A 12363-nucleotide genomic window follows, 5' to 3' on the forward strand; every position below is an offset into this window, starting at 1 on the left:
ATAAGCTTACTAATTTAAAATATTCTCATGAAGAGAATTAAGGAGAAATTCTATTCTTGACTACTTAACTGTGCTCAAACATTTTAATACAGTAAAATATACGTAAAACTAAAAATAATGGGGATATTTTGCTTCGGATACGAAAGACATTTCTGTCATGTTGGCATTTGGCAAATCTACTTCCGTAAGCTTTCTTCTGTTACCAAGTACATTTGTGAAACGTGGTGCGTGTTCTAGTTAAAATCCGAAGGGATCTCGTATAGTATCGTAATATTGCAAGTTCTTTAAAGTTGTGTAACAATGCCTCCAAAATTTGACCCAAACGAAGTGAAAGTTGGTAAGGTTGATAATTGTACTAATGCTGATTTTTGTGTGTTGCTCAAATGTGGCTTTTACATCTTTGTTTTCCTTCTAAACTGCGATAATTCTCTTTTGGGTTGTTTACTTGATAATACGCTCATGTAAAAAGTTTGTAAATGTGTATATTATTAAATATGGTGTGTAATTCTACTTATCTACCCCCAAAAATTAAGTATTTTACATCTCGGTGAGCCCATCGTACCTAACCAACAGTTGTCAGTTTGCAATAATTTAAATGCTGCAAACCAACCCGTTGTATGCCGAGGCCACACAGAAAACTATTCAATGTTTGCTGTGCTAGGTGGCCAATAGATCAATCAAGTTTGCAGAGATATTACCCTAGAATGGCCCCTAACACGCGACTGGCACTGCCCTGAAATTAACGTCAAACAGGCGTGCAATGAGATTAGAGTGATTATTATATTCTGAAGAAAGTAATTTTCTGCTGGTTCTCATAGTATGTAAACATATAAAGGAATGGGGGTAAATATGTAGAGTAGCGGTATATGCGGAAAAAAATGCTAAAAATCCGAAAATACTTTTATTCTATGCTCTTTCACTTCCTCTTTTCAAATCAACCGGTGGAGGTAAGAAATTCCAAATGCTTTAGGAGATATCGAATTTTTTAATTTTGCAATACAACACCTGTACAACCATTCGACCGTGGCCATTTTTGTTATTTTGCAGTGTGTTTGTAAATGCGTAATAAATAAAATGGTAGATTAGGTCAGGTCAGTTACATTATTAATACTTTCAAACTAAGTGGACATAAAAAATAATGTGAATTAATTTTAATGGCTGTTTAGTTTTAAAATATTTATAATGTAACTGACCTGACCAAACAAACCGGGACAAAGGATGAACAGTAGGAACTAAAATGGTCGATTAGGTCAGGTCAGTTACATTATGAATACATTCAAACTAAGCGGACATTAAAAATATGATTTAATTTCAATGGTTCTTTAGTTTTAAAGTATTTATAATGTAACTGACCGGACCTAACAAACCCGGACAAATGATGAACATTAACAACTCACGTAAAAAAAATTTTGTTACTTATTACTTGCGCAACAATATCCAAATAAAAAATTAGGCTTTAAAATTAGAAAACCCACCTAAGTTGGAGGCGGGTACATTTCCTTTGCTATTAGAAGGAAATGATGTAGTCGTTCTCCTACGTCGCGATACCTCCGACGGAACATGAATAAATAAATAAATAAATAATCACGTATTGGTTCATTTTAATACTGGCCAATCACGTAACTGTCACGTGACAAAATTGTCCAATAAGAAACATTATAGATACTAGTAAACAAGAAACAATGGTGATCGCCGCATGAATAGGTACATAGGTATTGTGATGAAAATTAAAAAATTCAATATCTCCAAAAGTATTTGGAATTTCTTATCTCTGCCGGTTGATTTGAAAAGAGGAAGTGAAAGAGCATAGAATAAAAGTATTTTCGGATTTTTAGCATTTTTTTTTTTCCGCATATACCGCGACTCTACATATTTACTGGAATGGGTTCGTGAAGTTGATACAAAATAAAATATTTGTAGAATTTCATCATTTCATGAAGCAGTTGCATGTGAGGAGGAAGCCAAATTTATGGATAATTTCTGAATAAATTGGAACTGAGTTTAACAGTATTCCATAAGATTGATATTTTCATACTTTTTCGATGAACTTTTCTTTTGACATGAATAAAGCTGAATACTAAGAGGATTAAATAAAAGCACATAAGTGCAACTACACAAAAACTGATGGTTTTGTTATTTGTGCATGCCCAAAGTCACCAATATTTAGAAAAATAGCAGTGGATAATTATCGGATGTTGCAGCTTTTTATAATGGAAAGAAAATATCAGAAAACATAGTTTAAACACACCACACACGTCCCTAAATTTACCCTGAATGATTGTTTCTTAATTACTACTAGGTTGTGAAAATAGTTTATAACTTACATTACTATACCAGCATTGGATGTCGCGGCTTCGGGGAATGAGGAGTAAATAAAAAAGAATACAGTATGTGTTTTTTCAAATACTAGAGACATCCCTTAATGTACCCTGAAAACATGGTTTCCTAATTCCTATTAGTTTGTGAAAAATAACAGTTTAAAGCTTACTTTACATTACAATACCTGTGTTTTCTCACTGCTGCCTCTATTCATTGTTTACATGCAATTGTATACCTATAGGTATCTGTGTTTAGCACAACTGCAGCCAACTATGGACAATTAAAAATATGCTAATTCTTCCCCCTCGTATATTGAAGTTTATTCCTGGATCCTGATGGCTTGTTCCTGATGTTTGCTGTTTTAATTCAATATGTCGGAAGTTCCTGTAGGTACATAAAAAATTAATTATGATTGTAAGTCTAATAAAAATGAGTACGGCAATCTGTGTGGCTGAGGCTTTAAATAGTAAACTACTACTTGAATTATTACAATGCTGTTTTACAAGTTCTTTGAGATATGAGATGGGCTCAAAATTACTATTTTCAGAATTTTTTGTTTTAGAAAATTACCATGATAAAATAAAGTTCAGTTTTTAAAGAAGTTACTATGTAATTACGTTCAATTTTTTTTTATAGTGTTCTTGAGGTGTGTGGGTGGAGAAGTTGGAGCAACCTCATCCCTTGCCCCTAAGATAGGACCTCTGGGCTTGGTAAGTAGATAATTGTGGTATAGTTTTTTGTCATTATAAGCTAATTAACTTAGGTCAAAAAGAGTTAACTTTTATATAGAGGAGAACTACTTTAGTTTTTTTTTTTTTTTTTATCTGGCACTAATGCAAATGTCTTGAATAAAATGCAGTTGCGAATTAAGATTTTTCTGAAGGTGAAACTGCTTAGTCATTACAAATGATGAGATCATAATAAAATTAATTTGAATGTGTTTAAAAGTTAGGTCATCAATAAGGATACTCCACATAACCTTTAGTGAATAATATAAAAAAACTTAATTCATAATATATGAATATACAATCATCATTGTTACGTGTATTCATTATTCATTGTCAGAAATAATCTCGATACACCGAACATTATGAACAACACACAAGCAGACAATTTTCCCTCACATCTCTTCCTCAAGAGGGGCATTGAGAGCAGAACCTGTTTCGACTTAAGAGCATCATGCTCCCACGACCATACACCATACTTTTTCTGGCAAGTGAAACGTGCAAGGATGCCCCGAAAGTTTAAAGGTCAAACCTGCAAGTATAACAAACTTAGTGCATGTCTGTGAGATGACAGAAGTGATGTGGAGAACTTGTACTCAGATGATTTATTAGCTTCTGTTGTGTTAACCTCTTCATTATTGTCTCATTATTAAATATATGTTGGTAAGAAGCAAGGTGGAGAAATACTGTAACTTAAGATGGCTCCAAGTCTTATCCTGTAGCATTGTTATGTAATCTGTCTGAGCAGATATGGTGACAGTAGTGAAATTTTTCGTCATTGGTGATGCAGTATTATTAGTATACTCATCATTGCTTTGAAATAGGATAGTTTATTTAGCATACATTCGCCTTGCTCAGAAGCTTATTTTTATTAAACAAGCTTGTAGGTAATTTTCACAAAAATATTTTGGAAAGAATAAGTCTAAAAATCTATGCTAATATTATAAAGCTGAAGAGTTCGTTTGTTTGAACACGCTAATCTCAGGAACCACTGGTCGGATTTGAAAAATTCTTTCAGTGTTGGATAGTACATTTATCGAGGAAGGCTATAGGCTATATTATATTATCAATAACATTAGGGATCCTTACTAAAAGTCCAATTTAGAATCAAATGCGTTGGAGGGGGTTAGATACAACATGCAGTACACGTACAAAGTGTGTGTTGACAATGCCGCAGGCGCTAGAAGTTTATTTCCTATTGCCTATTAACATTGTTGCCATGCACTAGATGCCTTATCATTCTTAATTTTCCCATACAAGTAAAAAACACCTGTGTGATATTAACAACGAAGCAATCAGTACCCTCATATAGAATACATAGAGATAGTGTGAGGTATATATGTAGATATAAAGAGATAAATTCAGATAGAGGGATACATAGATCTATAGGACTATAGATGTAGATAGATATAAAGGTATATATTTAGAGACATGGATAGATTATTTGTATATGTGTAACTACTTCAAACATATTACAAAACAAAACTGAATGAGGCATTGCAATGCATGCCGAGCATTAGCTAGATAATGGAATCTTTTCAATATTAGTAATCCCTTATTTTTGAGTTTTTTTTTTTTTCTATACTGCTTTATAGAGTCTCGATTACATACAGACCAGGTAAATAACTATAAACTGGCAGAACGTCTGTCGGGATCTGAAAGTGATGTAAATTATTTTGCACACTTGACATTCAAATTAAGAAGACAATTACTAACTACATCTGATCTCTAAACAGTTCCCCTTCACCCTGTGTTCAGCCCGGGCAACGCTGGGTACTGCAGCTAGTATATAAATAATTGTGGTTTAATTTTGTGGTTTAATATTGTGTAGCCAAGTTTATCCTTTGATCCTGTTGGCATGATCCTGAAAATAAAAACTTGAATTTCATAATATAATAAAATTGTCAATCTTGTGAGAATTTTTTCTTTCGTATTCAACATAAAATAATTCTTTGTTTCATCGCAAGTTTTTGCTACGATAATGTATGCAGGATCATGCCATCAGGATCAAGAGATGATCTTGTATATGTGGTGTGGAACAATTACTGATATTATTTCAGTATGTGTTTTTCACAATGATGTGTATTGCTTGTGTTGTGAAGTCTCCCAAGAAGGTGGGCGATGACATAGCCAAGGCGACGTCTGACTGGAAAGGCCTGAAGATCACAGTGAAGCTGACGATCCAGAACAGGCAGGCGGCCATATCTGTTTGCCCCTCCGCGGCCTCCCTCATCATCAAGGCACTGAAGGAGCCGCCCAGAGACAGGAAGAAGCAGAAGAACAGTTGAGTTACCTTTTTCTGTCACCAACATTGTACACACGGTTGCGTGTACTTGTGCCTAACTTAGGGTTTTAAGGTTACAGTTTTGGCCACTTCTGTTTGAATTACGTGAGCAGATGCCTTGTTTGACTTGTACATATGCCTTTTTTAAGTCACTTCTTTATTTAAAGATTTTTAAAAAAAAAAATTGATGGCTCTGCCTATTTAGGCACTCATACAGTGTGCATTGATTTAGAAGAAATCACGCATTTAAAACTACTCGAGATATCCTGTTACGAAAAGTTTTTTTAGAATAAGCTGAGGGCGGATGAGTAATGTTTCCATATTTTATTTTCAACATATTTAGGGGAGTGAAAAGGGCTATAAATGTTTTTACAGGATAAGTTTTAGGCATGTAACACCTGTTACTGATTCTTAAAAGCAGAGATGACTGCCCAGTTCAGGTGATTCTGTACTAAAAGCAACTGCGAGCATTGCACATATCCTGCCTCACTGACATAAATACACCTGGGATTATGCAGGCCCCTTCATGTAAAAAAAATTTGTTTTTTTACCCATCAGTGGTTCACAGACTACTTGTCGACCTTGAAAACTTGTGCTGCTCACTTTCTTTCATCATGTGTCCATTCATCTGTGAGTAATTCTCTAGCCGAGCAGTTTGTTCCAGTATACACTTGCTCGTCAGAGTATTTGGGTGTGTGAAGCAACCTTTTTGTGTGATTGTTTCAGTTAAGCACAGCGGGAACCTCTCGTTCGATGACGTAGTCAGCATAGCCAAAACCATGCGGGACAGGTCAATGTCCAAGAAGATGGAAGGCACTGTCAAGGAGGTACTGGGAACGTGTCAGGTGAGCGTGTTTGTGGTACCTGACTGACAGGGGTTTTTTTTTTTTCTTTATTTTTATTTATTTTCATTTACTTTTATTTACTCAAATATTATTCTTTGAATATTTTTCCTCGAATATCAAATCCTTCTAATACTAAGGATATGATGGGATTTGAGGATTTGATTGGCCCAGCCATAGTATTACTGTTTAGTTTATTTGTTGAATTAAAACAATGGCTGGATAATTAATTTTTGAATATAACTACCATTTATTAATTTAAATTATCAATGTCTACTTATGAAAATGAGGTTCTTCCATTAAGAATATTTAAGAAGTACCGAAGACTGAATCTATTAAAACTAAAAGTTGTGATGAAGTATAAATTTAAACACTTTTAGGCAGAAAAAACCTCTTAAAAAGGATTGTTATATTATTTTGTATGGTGTGCAAGTGGTGTGCGTGTGTGTTCCAGTCGGTGGGTTGCACTATCGAAGGGAAGAACCCACATGATGTCATTGACCAGATCAACAATGGCGAGATAGAAGTTCCAGAAGATTAATTAATAGTTCACCGTAAGTTTTACTGCTGCAACTGGGCTTCTGAATCAGTACGATTAGTCTGTGTGCTTATTATTTTGTTTCTTGGTTCTGCTTGTTTGGAGGAAAGTTTATTTTGGTTGCATCTTGCATCTTCACTTAACAGTTGCTACCAGATATCTACTTAGCTTTATGCAGTGAAAGAGTCTCCCAAGTGTTTATAGTACATGACATTGAAGCACTTGCAAATGTTATTAAATATCGGTAACATTTGTGACGAAACATCATATTCCAAAGGAAATTGGTATGAATTTATAGGAATAGTCTTTAAAAAATAGTAATGACAAGAATTCTAAATAATGGCCAAGGAATATGACTTCTGCTAAGTGTAAAGTTAAGTACATATCTACTTTTTTATCTTTAGAAATGCAATGATTCACAATATTGGGTATATTTAGTGGGGTTGTTTATAATTGTAAATGAAGATATATTTGCTCTAACAATTTGGCTTAATATGTTGTTAATAGTTTTGTTGCAAACTATTTTAGAAATACTTGGGACGTTCTTAAAAATTACTGTATTTATACATTGTGATCCTTGAAAACCTTTGTGCTATAGTGTCGCAGAAGAAGCGTTACTTGGCACTGATGGTAAGTGCATTGTCTGTGTGTGGGTGTGTGAGTCTGTAGTTGTGCATGTGTGCCGTCGGGAGCCCAGTGGCAGCACGCAGGGGGTAGGGGTTGGCATCCCATCCACCCATCCAGTTCAGAAGGATTCTTTTTATACCTCGACTTGCTCTTTAGTCCTCACCATAATGAAACTGCTGGAATGGGCATTTATAGCCATTGGGGAGAGAACCCCAATAACAAATCATTCTTTTATTAATTGTAGCTGTTAGTTTTTGGGTGTAACAGTCTAACCTCATTTTTACATACCCGGGATTCACAAACTCCGATGTCATTTTCCCTGTATTATTAATGAATTTCCTGCAATTTTCATTGCAACAGGGGAGCATTTAAAAACAAACCATCAGAAAAGTTAGGCGAAACAATAAAAGTTTAAGTTAATTATGTTATGTTTGTTTATTATATGTTACTGTGTGTAGTCATGGCTGCTGCTTTTGCAATTGTAAAGAACTTACATTTTATTTTGTGCTATTGTGAAACATACAGTCATGAACCAAAACTTTGGTGAAATGAAACAAAAAATAAAGTTCATTTTGATATATCTCCCCTTCAAATTTTGAATGTATTGTGCATGAAATAAAATGAGTTGTAAACTGTGGATTACTGGACCCATATTCAAATAAGTTTTAAAGCAACGTGTCAAACTCTTGTAATAATGGCATCTTCATGCATTTTTGGTTAACATGTAAAAATGTAAGTATCTTTGAAATTTTGTTTAGTGTGGTGTATATTTTTATTATTATTATTATTATTATCATCATTGTAGTGTGACAAAAAATGTTAAATACCTCCCCTCTATGTTTTCGCGGTTTTTACTAATATTTGTCATGGTCGCTTGAAATGTGTAAAAAATGAGGTTCTACTGTATTTGCATTATGTGTACCATCTGACATTTGTACAGTGAAATCTCATTAAACTCCTCCTCTCTCCTTTTTTTATTATTAAAAATAATTGAAGTACATTTGCTGTTTTTTTTCTTTCTAAATTTAAAACAACTTGTTTGGTCTGAAAAATTTAATAATTTCAAATTTGGTACTTTGTGAGATTCTACTGTAAACAATTCTCTAGCTGAAAAAAGTGCTTGGCTACACCTTTGTTGCTTTATTGGTGTGTGTGAATACAGTATTCCAGAATATTTGTCTTTGTGATTTTGATAATTGCTTGTGAACAATTATGGATCTTAGTCAGAAGAATTAGATTTTGAGTGTTAATAAAAAGCTGCAATTGTTGTGTTTATGATTAGGAATTCAACTTCAAGTATTAATTTAAAAACTTAAATAATATTGATAAACACTTCTATATGATTTTACTCACATTGTGAATATATAATTTTTGAACAAGGTATTTTATTAAATTAATGAATTTTTTTTTAAGAAAAATAAAAATAGGCTAGAAATAAATAATTCATGAGAGACATAATTGATAAATTACCTGTTGTAATTTGTGTTGTTTATTTTTACTTTGAATTTTAGAATCATACGATAAAGTACCTACTTTTGGTTACCGTGTTTTTTTGCATAATCGTCGCACATTTTATTCTAAAGTCAAGGTTGAAAAGTAGGGGTGCGACGATTATGCGGGGGGGAAATGTTGTTTGGTAAAGTTATTCATAAAAACAAAACCCATTCGTGGAAAGTATGATTACACAACACGAAAGAATGCAGGCTATCAAATGTAGTTAACTCAGCACCTGATAGAGAGCATGTGTTGTATGCACTCGGCGAGATATTGATATTCAGCTACGTGCACGCGCTCTATACGGAAAGCAACATAACCAAACATTAATGATTGCAACGAGCGCTGGCTACAGTTCTGAACAGGATACACTGCGGCGACGCTGACGAACGGATAAAGGTTATAACGTTTAAGAAGTCTTTAAAAGATAATTTACACGTCAGACAACTTTGTATTTCCGGTAAATAAGTAAGAGGTAATTTCCGAATATATATTAGATTTCTATTTTAAAATACATTGTTTTATACGGAAAAAATACCCACACAAAGCGCTCTGAATCTAATAGCGGGACCAAAAATATTATGCGATGTGTGGCGCGAACGTGTCTCTGTCTATGACTATTACAACTGCGTTTGACACAGTTAACACGTCACAGTTACTTGTGTTTGAGTAATTACAGATGATAGTACGGTGTAGTGTGTGTTAAATGGCTGGCAAAGTATGATGGTTGGCTGTACTTTAATACCAAAACTGATAACATTTAATAATTAAAGCAATATCAAATGGTATTAATTGTATTGTAATATTATAATTGATATAATTTCAACACATAGATATGTACAACACTGAAACTGAAAATTATTGATCTGAATAAATTTGACTAGGAAGATTAGGTTCAGATTATCCAAATGTTGTACCAGCTTTTAAATAACCTACCAAATACAGATTGCCAGACATGAATGGATTTGGGTCCAGTTTCGATACTACACCGTCATTACTGAATTATCAAGGTTTGCAACTACCGGTACCTACTAGCTCAATTTGGGGTAGGGCAGGTTCTTCAGCCATTCAGGACTGCTGGGTAGATCGGTGTATGGTCGCAGGAACTTGTAGAAAGGGACGCTGCAATAGAGTTCTAATCCACTACGACTGCCGTAGGCTACGACTCATTGACTGGATCGGCGACACCAAAATGGTCCTGAAAAACGTGGTACAAGGAAAGTTCTCACCACGAGATGGCAGGAATCAGAGGTAGAAGTCGCGATGCTGGAAGCACTCGCGAAACGCCGCGTATGTCGTGTTAAGGCGTATACCCTGTATTCTGAGGTAGATGAACTCAGAATTCTCCTATCTGAATACTCCGTTTACACTATAGTATCTAACTATAGTAGCGGACACGATCTTCTTGTTTCCTTTGCGGGCACCAGGGTTTTGGCGACACATCGCAAGGGAAACGTCTTCTCTCGAACATGGCGTCTTAGAATCCTCCTCTATTCCTTCCTTTTCAACCTCAACTTCCCAGGAATTGTTGTAGCAACCAGCGAGCTCGCAACTAGCAGGAAGAAATACTCAGCAGTTGTAGTAAAATCCAATGTACGGTAATTAAACCTGTGTTTAACTCATGTAAAGCTTGCATAAAAAGGAATAGGCGTCCAAAGAATAATTAAATGAGGACAATAAATTATTACACTGCTGCAATTTCCAAAGACTAAACATACTGGCTGGCCTTAGCTATCCATATTAGTGTGATTGCTGGTACAACTTATAATACAAATACATATTTAAATATAATAATTAATTTACAATAAACATGAGATAATGAAATCAATCTGTAAACGGTTGACTGTTTACAGATGTTTACGCGAGAGGTTTTTTTTTTATCCAAAATTTGATGCCCTTAAAATATGGGTGCGACGGTTAGGCGTGTGCGACCATTATGCGATAAAAGAGGGTAATTCCAAATCTGATAAATTTCAGTTACTGTGGCTTAATATGAATAGTTTTTCTTACTTCAATAAGCAATGAAATGCAGTATTCACACACGATTAATCAAATTATTCTGGCAGATGTAGATGTTTTCAAATTAATGTACAATATAAATATTTTGTGAGTGTTTTGCATTTACATTATTTGATATTGATTAAATAGTGGCAAGAAATAATAGGGCTGTGCGAAGCTGAAATTTGGACTTTGGACTTGAATTTCACTGGTTCACAATTAATGTAAGTTTCTTGTGTACAGCTTAAATATTTTGCTTTTAACAATGAAACTTTGTTCTAAAAATTCTCAGTACAGATCCACCCCACTTCTGGAATAGGAGTAATTGTAGCCCTAACATGTTTTAATATTACTTAATATTAACCCTTAGTTAAATTAAGTCTAAGAACAAAATTAATGTTTTCAAAGAATGTTCTCTGTATTTTTGAATTCAACCAAACTTCCCCCAGCAGTTTAAACTTGCTTTGTAATGTCCCCTCGCCTTTCTCTCTAAAAGCCTTCAAGGACTGCAGAGTCGTCATCCGGTACAAGTACATGTCCCTCTCATTTCTCTTGTCACTTGGCCAGTCGAGGAGATCATAATTCCCACCCCATTATTCAGTAGGACTGTTTCCCTTCAAATGTCCTTCTTTACACAGTGCCAGTGTCAGCCTCAGCGGTTCCACCCTAGTCGACTAAATTCTTACTAAGTTCTCATTTGTCTAATTTCCTTGAAGCCATTATACTGTACATTTACTTTTTCTTTCCCCATGTATTTGCTACATGATGTAAAAAATATTTAGCTGGATTCTAATTTTCATTCTTTCTATTCAATATTTGTTTACAAATTTTTTATTTCCTTTATTTTATTTATTTATTTTTTAATTATATGCGCACAGGCCTATCGAACACCAATCGTCAAAATATTTTCTTAAGAAATTACAGGTCTTAAAATCTGAATTTTGGAAGTTTCACACAGCCCTACGAAGGGCTTCTTGTCATTGATTGTTGCTGTTCTAAAGGATGTACTAATTTTTTTCTCTTTAATTTCCAGATTTGTACCAGTATTGAAATAAATATACTTCAAAATATCACTACATGACTTTTCCTCTAACCTCAATTCATATTTTTAATGTGACAAAATTTAAAAGTCCATAATATATTCAGTTGACATGATATCACAAGGTTTGTGATAAAACTGAAATAACAGAAAACCGGAAATACTTATCACAAAATTGAAACATGCATTATTTATTATACATAATGACTGAATTTTTTTATAATCATGAGGGACTTGCATTTGTCCCATTTACAATAATGCCATTGTTTACTTGAATTTTGGCTATTGTTTTTATAATGCAAATTTTTTGCTTTTCATAAAATACTGAGGAATCTGTTCCAAAAACTTGGAATACCATGAAATTGGTGTTTAAAAATAAACTAATGTATAAATAATTGGTTTCTTCTACCTAACAAAATTCAAGAAGATAAATATTTTGCATTTTTTTAGCAAAATGTACAGTTAAGCCATTATAAAGATGTTAATATTTAGATTTA

The 12363-nt window shown here is 33.9% G+C and overlaps 1 protein-coding gene across 1 annotated transcript; it reads left to right on the forward strand.

Annotated features, from left to right (window-relative positions):
• Nucleotides 1-179: 179 nt before the first annotated feature.
• Nucleotides 180-11900, forward strand: LOC134541771 (large ribosomal subunit protein uL11). Its single transcript, XM_063385435.1, has 6 exons — nt 180-337; nt 2956-3029; nt 5147-5327; nt 6055-6173; nt 6625-6724; nt 11861-11900. Exons 1-5 carry the CDS (start codon nt 301-303, stop codon nt 6709-6711), a joined length of 498 nt encoding a protein of 165 aa, XP_063241505.1. The 5' UTR covers nt 180-300; the 3' UTR covers nt 6712-6724; nt 11861-11900.
• The last annotated feature ends 463 nt before the right edge of the window (nt 11901-12363 follow it).

This window comes from Bacillus rossius (assembly GCF_032445375.1).
Source record: "Bacillus rossius redtenbacheri isolate Brsri chromosome 4 unlocalized genomic scaffold, Brsri_v3 Brsri_v3_scf4_2, whole genome shotgun sequence".
Lineage (NCBI taxonomy): Eukaryota > Metazoa > Arthropoda > Insecta > Phasmatodea > Bacillidae > Bacillus > Bacillus rossius.